This window comes from Ambystoma mexicanum, chromosome 3p, assembly GCF_040938575.1.
Source record: "Ambystoma mexicanum isolate Mex_15411 chromosome 3p, UKY_AmexF1_1, whole genome shotgun sequence".
Classification (NCBI taxonomy): domain Eukaryota; kingdom Metazoa; phylum Chordata; class Amphibia; order Caudata; family Ambystomatidae; genus Ambystoma; species Ambystoma mexicanum.
In genome coordinates, this window is record NC_090925.1 from 1,244,715,290 (window position 1) to 1,244,735,685 (window position 20,396).

General features: G+C 42.0%; 1 protein-coding gene across 3 annotated transcripts in view; it reads right to left on the reverse strand.

Moving 5' to 3' along the window:
* Positions 1 to 20,396, reverse strand: part of GRIN2B (glutamate ionotropic receptor NMDA type subunit 2B) — a 1,810,086-nt gene that overhangs the window by 1,373,260 nt on the left and 416,430 nt on the right. For all 3 annotated transcript variants that reach the window (XM_069652716.1, XM_069652718.1, XM_069652717.1), the window contains one exon: positions 18,428 to 18,844. In XM_069652716.1, coding sequence (XP_069508817.1) covers positions 18,428 to 18,826 — 399 coding nt within the window. In that variant the 5' untranslated portion in view covers positions 18,827 to 18,844. The remainder of the gene's footprint in view (positions 1 to 18,427; positions 18,845 to 20,396) is intronic.

Below are 20,396 nucleotides of genomic sequence, written 5' to 3' on the forward strand. Positions count from 1 at the left end.
AATAAAGAAATATGATTTATTTATGGAAAAATGTGACTCATTTGCAGCATACATGAGAGAATGTATTAAGCTAACCGTCAATAAGCTGGATAAAGTGGGAGCTTGTCATCTCCTACAGAATAAGATCATGTTAAAGATGTACATCCAGATCCTTCCAGAAAAATATTCCTTTCAAAGCTACTTGGATTTTATATCGATTCCCGACAAAAGATACACCTGTTTGAACTTCGAAGGAACTTAATGCAGGTTGTGAAAAGAATGTATGCATGGCATGACATAAGAAAAGACTGTCAATAATGTTGCTTAAGAGTTATGGAGATATAGAATCACTAATGGACCAGATTATTAAGTGTCAGAGTTTGCTGTACAAGCGTGTTTTTGGAAGAAATTCGTAGGATGGAAAATTATGACAGATGATGACTTTTGCCTATCAGTTTTCAAGGATGGGTCAAGGAAGACAACAGTTGCGATAATTGCTTTTTGTGAAATTTTCGAAAATGAACTGACTGAACCATGAGAACTGTGAAATAAATCATGAATAATGTGTGAAATATTAAATTGTTTTATTTGCTAATCTACACAACATATACAGTGATTTCCGAGCCTTGTCGATCTGCTTATATCACATGCTTTGCATAGCCAACATCTAGTGGTAGTCGCAGAGTATTACATATGTGTATTAGAAACACGAAAAGGGGCATCGACTGGGCGTGCCAGTAATACTATCCCTAGTGTGATGTCCACTGCACCTATGGTCCTTCATGCCTCGAAGTCCTTCGTGGTCAGTCGATAATTTGCAGAGTTCATGAGGCTAACGGCTTTCGCTAGACAAAGTTTAACTTTAGACTTTCTTCCTATCGTTTCTTAGAACTGTTCATCACACGCTGCAATACCAACTGTTTCGGCGGCTCTTGACGGATGGCAACATCGTCTACTACAACCGCCTCGACGATCAACAACTGCGGCCTTCTAGGCCTCATCGGTCCTCAACCCCTTACAGTAGGGAGAGTGAGGTGAGGTTTCTTACACTCTTTTCGTTGCTAGACAATGGGCCTCATTATGAGTTTGCCGGTCCGGGAACAACGGTACCGGTAAACTTGCTGGTACTGTTGTTTCCGGACCGGAGTTCTGCGAGCGGGTGCCTTTCAGCCTGCCAGGTCTGACCTGGCGGGCGGAACGGCACCCACACACAGAACTTGACGGATGCACCGGCACCATTCATGAATGGTGCTGGTGCATCTGGCCTGCTCATTCCCATTGAATCCAATGGGACTCAAATGGGAATAGGAGTAATATTTTCTGGCACCCGGGAAAGGGCAATTACTGGGTCCGCTGGGGCTGTAATGCCCCGGTAATTGCCCATTCCCAGGTTCCGGAAAATTCATGACTCTGGAGGCAGCCATTCCAGTATTAACCGGGCACGGCTACCGCCAGGGTCATAATAACCCCCAATGCCTTTTCTGACCCCCTACCCTCCTTTTCATCACCACACTGCCCCTCCCTTTTGCCATGAAGTATACTCCATTTAAATGTTGTCCATCCTGTAACAAGAAATGCCCCTGGAATGACACGCACAAAGTGCAATCACTGTCTGCCGAGGGACCACCCCGAAAAGACTTGCAAGTCCGGCAAACTTTTCAGGCCAAAGCACTAACGGACGGTCGCACAAAGCGCTGGGCCGCCCACGCCATGCAGGCCTCAGCTTCCATAGACGTGGTGGGGGAATCCGGTGAAGGCAGCATGGGCATACTAAGTGACGTAGAGGGCGATCAGGCTCCTAAGGAAGGAACCCCATGTGCGTGTCCCTGGCTCCAGCAAACAGGCTAGCAGTCCTGTGACAGAGAAGTCACCTGGCGGCAAAGGCACCCGCACACGCCGCACTAAGCACACACCCCACGGCTCAATGTTGACAAAGTCGTCGAGCGGTTCGAGCCTTGCGACATCTAGGGAGAGGTTCTGTAAATTATCCCTGTCCTCTGGGTCATCATGGTCGCATTCACCGCATGACAGGTCTCCGAAACAGGCGCCAAGAAGGCCAGATTTAGACACTGCGTCTAAAAAGGCACTCCTTTCCCACAACGAAGGATGTGCGTCGAAAGGAGTTTCGACAGCCCCTTCTAAAATGTCCAAAATGAGAGAGCTCATTAAAACCACATCCCACCCACCCTTCTACGGCCTAAAACGTTGAAAACACCCAAGTCTTCCCAGGCCTTTACCTCTAGGGACAGTGGCTATACTACGTCCCAGGACCCCCCTCTCTAATACTCTTCGTCACAAAGAGCCCACAACCATGCAGGACTCTCCTACCCCCTCAGTCTTCCAAATATTTGGACCCCAGAAAGCTTTGAAAGGATCATGAGGAGGATGTCCTGTTTTGTAGATTTTATGGAGACACCCTGACGAATTTAGAAATCCTCAGGATTTAACACAGAGTGTAGGGGCAACTAGGGGCGAGCCACCTGCCAAGGTGCCTTGTTTAGACACCTCTCAGCCTAGTACCTCCAGCCAGGCCTGCTCCGCTCCATTGGCTCTTGACCCCACTCAAGACATCTATATTGTGGACCCCCCAGGTGGTCAGGACCCCAGTTCCCAGGGTGACCAAGGAGACCAGTATGGCCAGGATCAATATTATGATGACGATGATGAGGATATCTACATCATCCAATCCCCAGATAACCAGGATCAACCAGTAGCTGATTCACCAATTGATAACCAACTCCAATATAATATAATAAGCTTCTTCTCAGGGCTGCCCAGCATTTTTAAATGGTCACCCAGGAGACACAGATCGACAAGGATTTTGTGGACGATATCCTTGGCGACAAGAAATCTGCCAAACAGTTTATCCCCCTCTTGCAATCCGTCTAAAGGCACGTACAACCCTCCCTCCTTACACCCAACCTTACCAGGTCATCAACCCCCATTTTGAAAAGATGTTTAGGCCCTTTCCCACACTCCCCTGTCCCTCTGTACATCAGGGGTCAGCTCAAACCAGATTCCTTAGTTGTCACCACAACAAGAGCAGGCACATCTCTGGCCTCCACACAGGCCCCTCCCAATAACGAAAGCAAGAGAATCTACAGCTTCGGTGGAAAGGTGGCTTCCATAGCTGCCTACCAAACTATAATGGCCAACAATACCACCCTTTGGCTAGTTACAACTGCCACAAATGGGACACGCTTGAAAAACAAATTGAACCTGTTCCAGAGCTTCTAAAATCACAGCTCCTAAAAACATTAGCAGAGGGCAAGCAAGTGGCCAACATTATCTTAAAAAACAACTTGGTTGTTCCAGACAACGTCAGCCGCATCCTAGCCAAAGGCACGTTGATAAAAAGTCATGCCTGGCTTAGGTAGTCTGGATTTATGTTGGAAACGCAGCCATACTATTAAATATGCCCATTGTACCCAATGCCCTTTTCAGTAAGGCAGCTGAGGACGCTCTTAAGAGTGCCAAAGAAGAATATGATACCCTTAAGTCCCTCTGGCAGCTTTCCAACAAGCCCTTTGTCCAAAGAGGGGCCTTTAATACCAGAAGGTTCTTCCGTGGCAGGGCCCGCAGCGATCCTCCAGTTACAACCAGGGTAGCCAGTCAAATTCATGGGGCACCTCTCAGGGATAGTCCTCCTCCAGCTTTCAAAGAGGCTACAAAAGGTCCAGGAGTAGAGGAAGATCCTCCTCCTGCTCCAGGGGTACCACCCCACCCAAACAGTGATGCCCTACTCCAGGTCCCCTCCCATGCTACTCCATTAGGAGGCCGTATCTGTCAGTTCACCCATGCATGGGAGGGAATCACCTCAGACAAGAGGGTGTTATCCACGGTGGTGGGCGGTTATTGTTTAGAACTTCTACAAAGACCATCCAACCATCCGCCAAAACACAGAAAGATGACAGCAGAAGACAAGCACATTCTGCTAGCGGAAGTCAAAACAGTTCTGGAAAAATATGTCATTGATATCGTCCAGGGTGTCTATTCAATGTACTTCCTTGTGCCAAAAGAAAATGTACAATGCGCCCAATACTAGACCTGGGGCCAGCGAACAGCTATATCAAGCCACAAACGTTTTGCATCACTACACTTCATGAAGTAATTTCCCTCTTAAAATACGGGGATTACATGGCAACATTGCATATGAGAGATGCATACTTTCATATTTCAATGTTCCCAGTGCACAGAAAATATCTGCGCTTCAAAAAAGCCAGAGTACACTACTAGTTCAAGGTACTCCCGTTCGGCATAGCCTCGGCTCCAAGGGTATTCACAAAGGTAGTAGCGGTGGTAGCAGCACACCTACGCAGAGAGTCAATACCAATTTACCCTTATGTAGACAACTGGTTGATAACAGGGAGTCTCCTCAAATTTGGAGACACATCTCCCAAAGTACAATCAACCTTCTGTTCCAATTGGGATTCTTTATCAACGAGAAAAAGCCTCATATCCAATCAAACAAAACAATTTCTGGGTGCGATCATGAAAACAAGACAGGAGCTAGTCTTCCCCTAAAAAGACAGGGTACAAAACATGGTTTCTAGTTTTTTTCTTTCAGGACTACTTAACACAGAAGCACCCACAGAGCAGCAAGGAAGACCTCAACTGGAGCCGCATTAGCAAACTAACAGTGGTGGAACGCCCAGTCCAAATATGCACTATGTGAGATGCATTAGCCACAACTTTCAAGCCGACCACTACAAAGGAAGGATAACCTCACCTGTTTTGGGAAGAAAGAGTAGCTAAAATGACAGGTGTCCCAAAGCCGTGACAGAATGAACACCAGAGACCAAAAAGGGGACGGGGCTAAACAGACTATTTACAGACTTCAATAATCAAAACCAACCCCCCTGGAGAAAGCACAGGAAGTGGTAGGCCTACTAAAGCTGGGGACCTTATAGGGCAATGGGAGCCAGGGGGATACACAGAGCAGGGGATGCTGGGCTATAAAAGTCCAAGCCAGACATGGATGCAAGATATTTGAGTGACAGGAGTTGGTGGACCAAGACACCAGGTGGTCGAGAGCGGACAGTGGAGAAGAGTGCTGAAGAGACTGTGGTGGTGGTGTTAGAGTACAGGTAAGGGTATCGTGTGTGTGTGTGTGTGTGTGTGTTTGTGAGAGAGAGTGACTGATACCAATTAAAAGTAGTGTTGCAGAGTGTCTGATAGATGAATGAGAGAGAGAGAGAGAGAGAGAGAGAAAAGATTTAAGGGGTGCATAAATAATGGAGTACGTATCCGAGAGTGAGTGTGTGACAGTAGGCTGGTGGGAGAGCAAAGGCAGTATTGGTGTGGGATGAGAGTAGTGGGAGGAAAGTAGGAGCAGGCAGGAGGCGTGTAGAAAGAACAGGAAACTTGTAAGAGGTAGGCTAAGACGGGTCGCAAGAGAGGTGGAGAGAGGATAAAGTGAGGGAAGAGTTGGGTTGTGTGGAGAAACAGAGTCTGAGACGAGAGAGTGATACAAGGCAATGAGCAGAGGTAGAGGAATTGAGGGAAAATATGAAGATCAAGGAGGGGGAGTGTGAAGGTAGAGCAAGAGAGAGAAGTAGTGTCAGGAAGAGACAGAGGGAGAGTGACTGAAAGAGAAGACAGCGGAGAGAATCTGTGGAGTAAGCCACGAGAAGGAATTTTGAAATCCCTTAATAATTCCCAAAGGCAGTTTATTAATGATTACTGCCTGTAAGTTATCCAGCATAATTAAGCAAGACAGAGAGTAGGGGTTGTTTTTCTATAGTATGGCAGCAGGGGATGTTGTGGGGTTAGGGACGAGTAGACTAGGGTGGAGGGAACCTGCAGGCAGATTGAGAGAGCCATAGGGACCCGGCCTAGCCAGATCAACCCAAGTCTCCCTAATATACCTATTTTTGGAATCAAAAACAATTCAGACCAAACCATTAATCTAGCTTTTCTAGCTGCAAAGTCATATGTGACAGGAGATGATAGACCTTAACTGAAAGAAGCCATCCGACATAATGCTGTACAGTAGTGGATGTGACCTTGTCTAGTTCATATCCGGGAGTATACCCCAGGGGCAACCAGTTTGTCTTGGAAGCAAGACAACGCATAGCAACAGAGGTTTCAATCCCGGGCTCAAGCTTAGAAAATGGTCCCTGGTATTCAGCGCATTATAAAATATAAATTATAGTTATATAGCAAGGGTTAGTGTACTATGCTGTGCACATCTACCATGCTGGACATGAGCTCTGATTCCATAGCAGTCAGAGCTCTTACTAGGTAGAGAAAAACGTTTGCGATAATGAAATAAGGCCAGTGAGGTGACACCTAATGGATTAGTGCGAGAACATGGTTTATTTAGTAGACGTAAGCATTTTCATGCTTATTCTATACATACCAGTTATTGGATGAAGGATGATCATGATAGTAAATGCATATTAGCATAACTGCTAGTGCACACATTGAACCAGTAGTACAGAGGATACATGTTGGCAAATGTTACCCCTATACTTACTTCTCTGCTGTTATATTTATAATTGTCAAGAGACACAGTGTATAGGAGTGAAGTGTTTAAACAGGTGTTTGCAGGGTATTGCCATAAATGCTGCATGCGTAGTTTTCAGAAAAAAAACTGAATTACAAAGGTAAGACGAATGTAACCAGTGATGTTGCCAGACATTTCTGCTCCTGGATAGGGATCATGGATGGATAAGGAGTGCCGCGACTAGTCTTGCTGTGAAGACCGTTCTAATCGCCTATCCATGTGATCCTTGCTGTTCTGTAGTGTTCAAGGGTACATAGCGAGGGATATGTGGATAATTTTAGACCCTCTGTCGTTGCACGAAAAATTACCCTTTTGGGGGATAGGGTCCTCGTGAGACAAATCGAAAGACCACAATTACTCAACAAGGCTGAAGAGGTCATAGGCTGACAGGATTTTCCCTCTGTTCTTGGGAAGCCTAAATCCCCCTCACCCGAGTACCATTTCACAGGGAAGTACCTTCTGATATTTGGAGCATGGTGGCAACTCTTCATTGGTGAGTGAAAAAGGCCATAACATTACAGCTCCAACCTCCTCCCATGTCGACAGGGAGCACTCCCAGAGATATGCTGTCCAGCCAGACATTAAACAATGGTGATTGGAACATTCCAAAACACCCAATACATGAGGCTCTTGTCTAGCTACATGGTTGCATTCCCAACCCTATTTTAGAATCACATTACACTGGCGGTGATACAGAACCTGTTTTAAAATAGTGAAAACCGCATGACCATTATGACTAATAAAGGGTAATATCCACCACAATGGCAAAATAAATATTCATCAGTATATTTTCAATTAGACCCCACCGGGTGATCAAGGAGTTAAATACAACAGGTGGGCAAGAGGACGCCCAAAACCCTCAGTAGCACTTCATTGTGCTGAGTATTGGAAGTCCTCTGATGAGAGGGGTAAAATGATGACAGGGTTGGGAAGGAAGTCAGTATTGCTTTTATGCTAGCATCAACAGTGAGCTGATTAAGGTAGAAGTAGGACGCTAGTGAATTGCAAACGGGTGGGGTAGGGATGATGATATTGTCTAAATGTGAGAGGTTTCTGAATTGTGCTATGGTTTTGAAGATCCTCCATTGGGGATAATGGCATTTAAGAGTCTATCAGTTTAGCAGCAGGATTTAACTTGCAGATTTGGCTTTTCTGTGCCCAAGATACAAAGACCTGGCCTTGGTCATGTGTGTCTTTATTGTTGTATGTTATCTCAGCAATGATAACATTCCGTAGGGCTCTTCACTTGTTAATGATGTCATCATGGCTGGCATGGAGCGTGGATGTGTCCATCTCCTTTGAACATGAGGGAACTCATGTGGATGTAAGCGCCTGAGGTTTAACCCAGGAATATCAGAAGAAAAAGGTGTGAGCAAAAAAGTGAATGTTTATTTATTAACAGGAAGTGCAGTCTGGGAAGAGTGTGAAAACTCTGAAGCAAGTGATGGGCATGCTGCATCTTTCAACTGGTAGTTAAAAAGCTATTGCAATAAGCACCTTATTGGTAGTCTGTTAGGACAGTTGCAGCACCATACATTAGAAAAAATTTGGCCTATGTCACAGCAGTAAAGCTATCCATGGCAAATATGGGTTTATGTGATCCTGCTTAGGGGCAGCTCAGGTCCGCTCAATGATGATCAGCTCATCATATTGAACATAATTGGTGATCCTCGTCTTCAGACAATATTCTAAGCTCTTTAAAACAGGTCTGCCGTGATTATGCATCTATGATTTTAGAAGCGAAATAGCTTTATTATTACTCTGCCATTGAAACTGAGGTCAATCAGTCAAAAGCCCTTGTTTGCTGAAGGTAATGAGAAACGATGATCCTCCCACTTCATACGAGAAATGACAAGAAGTTGCTTTCTTTTCCTCTATTAAAATAGCAGCAATCCGAAAGGAAATATCCCAATCTTTTTGGGATCAATTCAGTTAGGACGTAAAACCTGCATATGCTGGAATGCTGTTATTCTTCCTGATAACGACAAACTGAATGCATTAATGACAAGGACTAAAGCTACTTTCTTTCATGATGATCCATTCCCAGCAAGTTAATGAAAAATAAAACATTTCTTTTTTTCTTTCTTTTTATAGGCAACTAGATCATCTTTCTCTTGAGTCTGGTTGCTTCCCAGACTCCTTAAAAACTGGTCATGTTTCACCATTGCTAAAAAAAAACTAACTTGGATATGGAGGATTTGGCTAATTATAGACCTGTATCTTGCCTTTTAGGGCAAATTTATGGAGAAAATAGTTTCGGAGCAACAGAAATGGTTGATTTGGAAACAAAATGTATTGCCACCTTTTCGGTCTGGGTTCCATTCCAGCACAGAAACAGCGACTTTGCATATTCTTGACGAGGTGTATAAGATTGTGGATGATGGCGGATCTAGTCTTTGTTTTTTAGCCGATTTATCGGCAGCATTTGATACCATCGACACAATTTAACACAAAGGATGGGAATTAACGGTCAAGTAATTGAGTCGTTTCGGTCATTTTTGATTGCCAATGCGTAAGGTGGTTGTGCTGGGTCAGAATCGCTCTAACTACTGCTTTTTAATATATATATGGAGCCTTTTGGCAATTTGGAAGCAAAATATGGTATTGAAATGCACCAATACGCTGCTGACACTCAACTGTATCTAAGAATGTCATCTGAAAAAGATACGTTTTATTTACGAGATTGCCAAGTTAAGATTGAGACCTGAATGTCCGAGCATTATTTTAAAACGGAACCAGTCCAAGACTGCATTTTTTGTATTGTCCCATTCCTCTAACCATTCGTTTTTAAAAATAAATTGGTTCTTAAATGCAAATATTCCAGGCTCCCAGACAGGATTTTCCCATTCAGCTAAATATTTGGGCTTCATGCTGGATCCTAGATTAATTTTGGTCTCTCACATTACTGGTTCTAAAATCTCTCCACTGTTTCTGTTAGATGCCAGGATCACTTTTCAGCTTTTATGTATTACATATAAGGTGATTCACTGGCAGAACCCTTCCTACTTAGCTAATTAAAAAAAAAATGTCATGGGGTGTAAGAGGTCTCCAAAGCAGGGTTATTCTCCATTTGGAGGTCTGAAAATGTAAACTACCATTTCCCCGGAAAATAATTTTTTCAGAGGGCTGTTTTTTTCTTCCTGGAACTCCCTGCTGATTGATCTCCATAAAACTCCTGATTTCCTAGGGTTTAGAAAAACATTGGAAGCATGGTTATGGAAATCTGTATTTTAAAGTGTTTTACTTAAATTGTTCTTAATTCTTCTTAACTAATGTAAAACATATGTGTTTTATTGTGTCTTATGTTAATTTGATTGACATTTTATATATTTCAAACTGTAAAGTGCTCTGATGCATTTGTGCCTGGTTTGCGCTACAGAAAATATTTAAATGTATTATTTGGATATTATAACCCTGAATCCATTAGTTGAGATACCTCTGGTGATGCAAGTTTAGATGCAGTTACTGTGGTTTGTTGTATTAAGATATGCGTGTCATCTAAATTCCTTTGGTGGGCGGTTGCTACTCCCTCTGCTATCTTTGGTTGACCGGTTCTGGTTTAGTAAGTCGTAGACCAGAATCAAAGAGTTAAGCTTTTTAAATTGTGTAATATGTTAAACAGTTTCTATTGTGTGTTAATTCCTACTCCCATTTCATCTTTTTGTTTGTTTATTTCTTTTCCCACCATTTCCTCCTTTTATTTTTGGTTTTTGTTCTTTGTGTGCAAGCCTTTGAGGGATTTTCTTACTGAGCCACCATTCTGCAACACTTTTTGCATTGTAATACTTGAGTCTTTATGTACATGCAATTGTTTGTCAATATGTGCTGGTACAACTTAATCTATTTAAATATTTTGATGTATTGGGATCAATGGCCACATGCTTAAGTTTTGTGAGTTGGAATGTTAAAGGTGTAAATAATCCGGTCAAGAGGTGAGAAATCCTGACGTTTATAAATAAAAAAAGACCTAACATAGTATTTCTACAGGAGACTCACTTGACGGATCAACAGTCAGTTTATATCTTGAATAATTTATTTGTCAAAGAATTTTCAAGCTATTTTGCCAGTAAGTCTCGTGGTATCTCTATCCTGTTTAGGAATGATTTGAGATACAAGACTGAAGGGGCGTGTTTTGACCCTGATGGGAGATTTGTTGGGCTTAAATTATATATAGAAAATGTTTACTTGACGCTCTTAAATATCTACACACTAAATGTAGACCAAGCAACCTTCGTAGAAAAAATAGATGAAATTCTGGACAAGCTGGGCAGTACGGCAGTGATTATTGAAGGGGACTTTAGTACCACTTTAGATGCGAGCTTAGACAAATCCAACCAGACTAGTTCATATGCTGAAGCTAAGGCTAGGAAAAGTATTTTTTGAGATTGTTAAATAAGTGGGATTTGTACAACATTTGGCGAGATCTTAACAGTGGGAGTAAGTGTTACACTTTTCACTCGACCCCTCATGGGACATCATCACGTATTGACTTTGTTTTCTTATTAGTAGGAGCCTCTGTGTTGATGACTTTAGAGTTCGTATTTGGGATATTGTGATATCAGACCATGCCCCTATTCAATTAGCATTAGATGGATCTGCGGGTGGTTTGAAATCTAAGAAACAATGGCGAGTGAATACACAGTTACTTAGTGATCCAGAATTTGGCAGCCAAATTGAAAGAGACAGATAATCTGAATTCGGTTGACAGATTGACAGTAGTTTGGGATGCTTAAAAAGCCGCAGTCAGAGGTAAAATTATTAGTTTGGGTTCATATAAGAAGCAAGAAAGAGAACAAGCTATGGTCAACTTGGAAGATGCATACAAGACAGCTTCGAGGCATTACAGTGATATTCCTAGTGAAGAAAATATGTTGGCCTTGTCCCATGCTAAGTTGCTTTAGATTCTGAACTTCGCCTGAAGGCAGAGACATATCTATTTTATTCAAGACAAGCATTCTGGGAACGGGATGAGAAGTCGGGAGCATTATTGACAAATTATTTAAAACATAAGGAGAGTAATAGGCAAGTGCTCTTTCTTGTTGAGGAAGGGGGCTATATTTCGAGAAAAAATTAAGAGATTTGTGAAGAATTCAGAAAATATTACGCTTCTCTATATAGAGATGATGGACTTGTGTCTGAAGAGGATGTTAATAATTATCTTTACTTGATAGATATGCAGAGTTTAGGAGAACAAGATAGGTTGGATCTCGATGGAGAGATTACAGTCCAGGAAGTTGAACATTCTATTGGAATTTCAGCAAGTAGAAAGTGCCCTGGGCCTGATGGGTTCCCAAAAGAATTTTACAAGACCTTTTTCAAATCTGCGCTCCTTTTCTTGTACAACTATATATGGAGATTATGCATAGTAAGGCGGTTGCTGAATCTGTGCACACAGCGTTAATCACGGTTATTCCTAAACCTGGTAAAAGTGTATCGATGTGTGAGAACTATTGACCTAGCTCACTTTTAAATGTTGATTTTAAACCTTTAGCGAAAGTATTTGCCAGAATACTGAATGGTTTCATTCCTAAAATATTTCATAAAAACCACACATAGTTTATATATGGTAAGAATAGTTATGATAATTTGTGTGAATTGCTTTACGTTATCTGCCTTTACGAGACAATTTATTGACGTGTATGCAGCTATCACTATAGATCTCAAGAAGGCTTTTGATAGAGTGAGTTGGGTCTTCCTCTGCCAAGTCTTGCGTAAAGTTAACTGTGGACCACGTTTCCGCCAACTCTTTGGAGCTCCTTATGGCGGCGCAAGAGCAGCCGTAACTGTTAATGGATATATTTCAGACTTTTTGCAAATCCATAAAAGAACTTTTCAGGGCTGCCCTCTGCCCCTGTTGTTATTTGCCTTGTTTATTGTGCCTCTAGCAGTTATGTTGAGGAATAATCCAGACATTATGGACATCCAATTAAGGGACTACATTTCGATGGTCCACTTACATGCAGATGATCTTTTGGTGTTGATCTCCATTCCTGAGTTCTCTTACCAGGAACGCCTACTATCACTACAGAGATTTGGAAATGTCTCTAACTATAAGGTGAATGTCTCAAAGACCTTAGTTTTTCTGATCTCTCTTTCGTTCCATAGATGACTATTTAACATAGATCGGGGGAATGGGCTGACTCAAGTTTTAAATTTTTGGGTGTCCATGTTGATATAGATGTTGAATCTCTCTTGGTCAATAACATTCAGTTGAAACATATTGAGACAGACGGACTCTGCAGTAAATGGGAGAAGTTAAAATTGACTCTTTGGGGCAAGGTTGGTGTGGTAAAAATGACCCTACTTCCTAAATTGTTATATATTTTTAATATGCTTCCGCTACCACTCCGAACAACCTACTTTTGAATATTAATAAATCGCTGAATACATTTTTGTGGGGGGAGAATGGTTGTGCATGAATTCTGAAAGATGTTCTTCAAAGACCGGCGTCTTTAGGTGGCTTTGGCTATCCTGATATAAGGAGATATCATTCTGCATTAACATTACGCACTCTGCATCGCTGGATTATGCCTGACCAAGTAGACAGCGCAGGTTGGATTAACATTGAGAGAGAAGCTCTCTCAGCTATGCCAATTGAGGTTGTCCTTTTTGCAGAAAAAAGGCTGCCGGCCAAATTGACTCCCCCATTTATAAAACGTGTGGTAAAAGAATGGAAGAAATGTAATGTTACTCGAGGTGAAAAATATTTACGCAGACTCTAGCTTGTGGAAAAAATCGGCTGTGCAACAGGATAATTGTGCTTTGTCATGGATTTCTTGGCAAAAAGCAGTATTTGGAGGATTGGGCAGGCTCGTGATGGTCAGAAAATGCTTGATTTTGAATTCTTACATTTTAAATATAAGCTAAAGTCAGGAGAGATTTGTCACTATAATTTACTGAAGGATCTCTTTACTAATATTCTATCACCATTAAATGCTACAGTGCATGCCTCACCTGTGATCCTGCACTTATCTAAAACCATGCCTCTATCAGCTTCCACATTATATAAACGTATTATGCCGCAAGAATTTACAACAGTGGTGTCACATCGTGGTAGAAATAATTGAAATGTAGACTTGGGCTGTTCTTGTCGGACATTGAGAGGAATCGCTTTTGTGCAGGACCAGTTAAATATAAGATTGATTTGGAGTTGCGATATATGCAGCAGCAGATTAACCACTACTTGTACTGGTGTCCGTGGACGATGTGGCTGTGTAAATTATGCTGTGAAGATGTTTGCTGGAATTGCAGAAGTGATTTTGGCACCACACTCCATATGTAATGATTATGTAGAAAAATCCAAATGTTTTGGGATGGTATTTTCCAGACAATTGATTTGGTGTTAGGAATATCCCTTCCAAGAGACTCGCTTGTTGGCGTATTGGGCCTATTTCCTCCTGATACTGGGTTATCCAGTGGAAAAGCTTTTTTGGCATACAAAGCATTATTGGTTGCTAAAAGACACATCCTGAAATTCTGGAAAAGTGATACGGCCCATTGTGTTGATAATTGGCTGCTGAGCTTGTCACTTCTCTCTAAAAGGGAGAACGTAACTTTTCATTGTAAAGATCAACATCATAGGTATGTGAGCATCTGGGGTGTGTTTAATGATCTGTTTGCTTAACTGTTTACAGTTGTGCCTTACGGTTTGCTTGGTTTGACACCTCATTAACATCTGTGTGCGAAGGATGGTTTTAGTATTTCTGTTTTCTTTTTTCTTTATTCTTTTCCACCGCGCCCTCATTTTGCCCCGCCCCTTTTTTCTTTTTTTAACTCCTTTTGCGTTATGACTACGATAGCTGAGTTAAGTTTGTATCTATTCTACAATATGCACATACAAATGATTGTCCTATATTATTTGTTCATGGACCTTTAAGGATAATAAAAAATAATTTGAAAAAAGAAAATATCTAAATAAATTAAATAATAAATACATTATCATGGGTAGAAGTATTTTGGTAATGAAGTTTGCCATAAGGGTGACCAAGGTAGCCATACATCCTTCTGTTAATGGCATGGTCAAACCCCTATTATATATTATTATGGTGAGGAAGATGCTGACAACTAAAAAGTTAAAGGGCTGTGGTGTCCAGTTGGCTTCTGCTCTGCATGTACGGATTGGGGTTATTAACTTAGAATTGAGCATCTGGTGGGAAAGTGTGGACTGGGAACCAAAGGAGGCCCTGGAAATAATGTTCAAAGTGGCCCCATATTACCCATTTTCAACAAGTCCGACCCTTTTCCTATGGGAACATTTGGAAATAAAAGCAGACTACCACACAAAAGAGGACCAGGATGCAGAGACATACCAGGAAATCTCCAGAGTTCCCTATAGGCCAGTCCAGCCCTGATGGTGGGATAACATTCTGAAAGGAGATAGCCTTGACAAATATGAACATTGTTGGCAAGCTGGCATCTTGTAACTTGTTGGCAAAAGTTCCATAGACATGTAGTGTTTTTGGTTTAGGTTTCAAATCCTATTTAGATTTTCACCTGACTTGTGCATTGTGTATACCAAGCCACCTTGGAAACAGAGGAAAGTAGAGAATATGAGGGAGCATTCTGGGAGATGGCAGGAGAAATTCAGTAGATGACATCACAGCTGGTTGCTCCCCACTGTCCCTGTGGGTAGATCAGTACCCGTGGGGTGGGGTGGTTGACTGTTGCCTCTCTCTCAAAGAGGTCTCAAAGGCATTCTCTGACCTCCCTCTCATGTGGGAATCTGCCACCCTTTAGCCTCTACTCTGAGGCCGATCAAGGCTGGGTTTCCTGTACCAGCGAAGGCACATCCTCCTGCCTGGACAATTCAGTAAGACCCTTCCTTTTTGGAGTTCCAATAGGAAATGGGGAAATTGTGACTAGGGAGCATCAAAGTGCAGAGAGTGTAGGCTTTTATGCTCATAATTGCCTGATTGTAGTAGAAAGAGGGAGGCAGTTGGGAGTTCCTACTCACAAACACATGAGGCTTGGATTTACCTAGCTTGAAGTTGGAACTGTTTATGGTGGTTAGGCCTAGAGACATTATGACAGAATATAAGTAAATCATCCCATGGACTGAGTAATTTATGTATCGTGAGCATACATAATAGTTCCCTCCAATCCCAAACCGGCAAAGTCTGCCTCTAAAGGCACAGGGTGTACCATTCACCATGAATGTGCAAATGGCCTTACAATGTGGGTTAGAATGGCACTCACAGATGAGGGAAAGAGAGGCTTTAGACAGGCTATTACATTCATGTGCCTCTTTGTATGCAGACCTTCCTCGCTGCTAATTCACACATGCTCCTCTCCACTTCAGTAATAAATACACACCTTTGTTACTTATTATAGAGAATATTTGTGTATACATTGTTTGATGCTGAGGTACCGGATCCAAGGTGTGTGTTATTAAGTTATCCAACCCTTGTGTCCGGTCACATCTCTATGAACCCAAAGTCCAGGACTGTCTCTACAGAACAGGTGAGGCACACTTACCCATAAGAGCGTCACTGTTGGGGGATTTGACATCTAACTTCTCACCGAGGTTTTTTTTTGTTTACATTCTTTACACTGAACTCTGGGAACATTGAATACCCTACACCCAGACATCTCCTGCTTTGCAAAACAGTTTCGGTTTGTTTTTCCATATAGAACTGAAACGCAGGTGTCCCTACCTTCCCAGGATCAGGGAACAAAACAATAATATGCAGAAAAATAATCCGGCGCCATCAGTTTAAGAAACCAACAATTTATTCTTATTAACCAAATGCTAGACTAGTCATATATATTCAAGAACATTTTGTTCAGAACAGGAAATCAATAAAACGTTACAGACATACTTCAACCACTCCATCACTCTTCAACATGCACATATCCTGATCTCAGAAATAGAAACATACAATAAAAAACGAATCGAGAAACAAAACAAGTTGTCATCAATTGTACATATTTTTGGGGAAAGATGGACACATATTATTTCTTCACATAGCCATCTTCTACCCAATATTCCACAATTCAATGACCCAGCCAGTTTTGACTTGTAAAAGATTGACAGTGTCTTTATCAGGGGTAAGAATACTACAAAACAGAAACATATAATGTTCATAAATTGCTTCATTCTTACTGTCTGTCTGCCCATAAGCTTATTTGTGGAACACAATTATTTAATGTCCTATAGGGTCTGACTTTCGTTTTGAATTGTGAACTGTTGCGCATTGGTGCGGTCATTAGGTTCATTACATTAATTTGCATGACAACACAGGATCTAATACAGGGAGGCTCTGTTTGCTTCCACCTTTGTGAATGGCCACTATATTTGTAGGATTTGCATGTGCACTTTCGCGTGGATATTTTTACCTGCGTGCATCTGCTGCATTTGTTAATCATTATGGTTCCATTGAATGTTTGAGGGGGCGGGTCCTTTGCCAAATGGATTTCTAAATGATGCGCTCTTGCGCACACATCCAGTCCATTACATTTATCATACTGCTAATTTGTGCTGCCAATATGGCTTACACATTTTTGGACCAACGTGTCCACCAATGGTGCAGCAGGCTTAACCTTCAAGCTCTCCTGCCCTCGGATCATGTGACCACTTTATAGGTCCATCCAGATTAACACGTTTGCCGGGCGCAGTGAGTTCGGGATGGTTTTGAGCACATGCTTCGGTCGGGATAAGCCTCAACACTAATTATTACATTTGTATTTCAATTTAGATTCTTATATGTGGCAGCTGTACAAAGTACCAAGTTAACCCATTTCCCATTAAGGATTTGTTCATGTGGAACAGGCCCTATGCTGGTTAACGGCAGCATTGTTACACATGGATGTGGCTCTAAATGTATAATGATGGGATGGATTTCACCACCTGTATTGGTTTGCACGAGCTACAATAATTATATGTGTTCCCATTCACAGTGTTATGTACGGAAGTAATGCTGAGTTCTTGAGTGAATTGCTTCCCATTGAGGACCCACGCGTGTGCACCAGATTTCAGGCTAAGGCACTCATCGCCGTTTTTGAGATCTTGGCTGGTGAAACTTTAAGCATGGCCTTTTAAGGTATTGGACTAGTTTGTCAGGTTGGAAACTCTGATACATTGTATGTGGCATTTGGTGGCACATTTGGTGGTCTGGGTCTTCCATGGTGGACTGGGGCTCTGGCTGTTCTGTGGACACCTGGTGGAGGGGCTGATGTTTTGTATTAATATCTGGGCCAGGGTTCATTTAATTTATTTAACTTTTTCATGACCAGTGAATTAATCAGCACTTTATTGATTTCGCGATATTCATTAAATAATTATGTTCTACGAATATGCTTATGGGCAAACAGACAGTAAGAATGAAGTAACTTGTGAACATTGTATGTTTCCGTTTTGTAGTATTCGGACCCCTGATGAAGACATTATAAATCTTTTACACATTGAAACCGATTGAGTGATTGAATCGTGAAACATTGGGCGGAAGATGGCTATTAGAAGAAAAAATATGTGCCCACCTTTCCAAAAGAATGTGTACAATTGATGACAACTTGTTTTGTTCCTCGATAATTTTTTTATTGCATGTTTCTATTTCTGAGATGAGGATGCTGAAGAGTGATGGAGTGGTTGAGGTATGTCTATAACCTTTTATTGATGTTGTTTTCATATGTTTGGTTTTATCATTTTAATGCACTTATCTGCTGTCTATTTCCTATTCTGAAGAAAAAGTTCTTGAATGTATATGACTATTGATGAATAAACTAATATGAATAAATTGTTTGTTTCTTAAACTAATGCCCCCAGATTATTTTTCTGCATATTTTAGTTTTTCCATATGACACGGATCTCCTCAGCCTATCAACAAGGCTAACATCCTTTAATAGACATCGCTGACCAGTATGTCCATTTCTGTGATTTATAAGAACATTTTTGGTCTAACAGCTTTAAACAGCATCAAACCCATACCCTTGCTACCTCCTTACCTTGTCAGCCATGATCATGGATGAACCACCATGGATGCCCAGGATGGGTGTCAGCGTTTGGGCAGAGATGAAGTCCAGGATCTGGGCAATTGCTTCCTGGTCTGTGTCGTCACCGAAGACCACACCCTGGATCTTCTTGTCAGACATGAGATCACAGATGCGGGTGATGATACTCTTCGGATCAGTCTCATTCATGGTGACCAGCTCCACCCGTGGCATGACCAGCAGGTCGTGGAAGTCATCTTTCTCGTGAGCGTCCTTGATGGCCACCTCGTCTGACGTGCCCACCAGGATAACGGCGATACCCATAGTGGCTTGCTTCTGAGCGTGGCCGCCCACGGGGGCTAGCAGGAGGGTAAGGTAGATTTTGAAGAGGTAGCAACCTCCCACAGGCCTCATCTTCAGCTGTTGGACTTCCTGCATGATGGGGGCAGAGTAAGAGATAGAGGGAGATGTGAGACGACTAGAAGATATCATCGGTCTAGGTTTTGAGAAGATACTGCATGAGGTGCTGACGACTAACAAAGTGCACACTCACAAGAACTTCATTAATATATGAAGAAAATTAAGTTATTCAACAAAAGCAAAATATTACCCACACCTTTGCTGCATGAAGCCCACCCCGACCCTCATCATGTTCCAATGATCTGACATTGATCTACTCCAATAGTTGACACCAACTCCTGTCTCACATTGCCACCCAACTCTGTTCCCACATCTATTCCCTCCTCACTACCACATCCTCGCCAGAAGTTCTTTCACATCAGCCCCTGTGCCTTTCCCATTTTGACCAGAAATGCATGTCCCACATTAACCCAGACCCCTGTTAAATATCAGCACACAGCCTGCATCATATTTACTATTGCTTCTGTCCAACATGGACGGTAATTACTGTTAGAAGATTCACAGTACTGGCTGGTGGGATTACACAGTACTGACTGATGAAGTGTATTCGACAATAGGGCTGATGGCAGGGACTGTAAAATACTAGCCGACAGTGGGAGAACCTGCACAATAGTGGTTGATGGGTGTTGTACATATGGCTGATGGCTAATGGGAATTTTACAATACTGTCTGGTGATACACTTCACAACTCTGTCTAAGCAAGCTAGACATTATTAATTGCTGGAGGAGGCTGAATGTTGTGTGTCATACTTTGTTATGTTGAGCGGTGTTACACTGTGATGTATTGTATTGTGTAAGGTTATTATTACTGAAGCATCAGCATTTTAAGTAAAGGGAAGCACCATACATGTTTTGAAATGTTGATACAAATATACGTTGAGCTTTACGACCCACAATAACTTTGGATACGTGTTTTTGGCCAAATTTGCAAACTGAAATAACAATGAAATCAGTAAGGTTAGAGAACGGAGATAACTACTTTCAAGTGAAGCAAAGTTTTTGTGAACATTTTCATTCAAATTCAAAAAGTAACATGTTTGTGATTTTACTTCGCTGTTTGAAACCACTCATTTCTCAACATTAGAGCCCTGATTTACAAAGCCTTTTTAAATGAGGTTTTCCCATTCCATTGAAAAACGCTTTTGTAAATCAGGTCCTACATCTCTTGTTCGTTCCAAGAGTTTTTAGTGCAGAATATTTGCTGAGTCCATTTTTCACAGAGATAAATCACTGCAAAATAATACACCTACAATACATATTTTTCAAAAGCTGCAGATAGCAGGTTTGGGAAAGGGGATATTCCTTTATTTGGAGTGGTGAAGTGGAGGTAAGTGTTAAGGTCCAGGTGGACTAAAATCCTGCAGGTCTCATGAAGAAAAGCATATGATATGTCTTGGGGTTGACATCTATGACACTAAGGGGGAAAACCAGAAGCATAGCTATAGCAAGAGCCCAACCTAAAATCTACCACGGGCCTCCCTGCATTTTCTCCTCCCCTGTGACGCCGCCGAGGGGTATCCTGACAACCTCATGGCTTTCTAAGAGGTGGTGTCCTGGAGTGTTT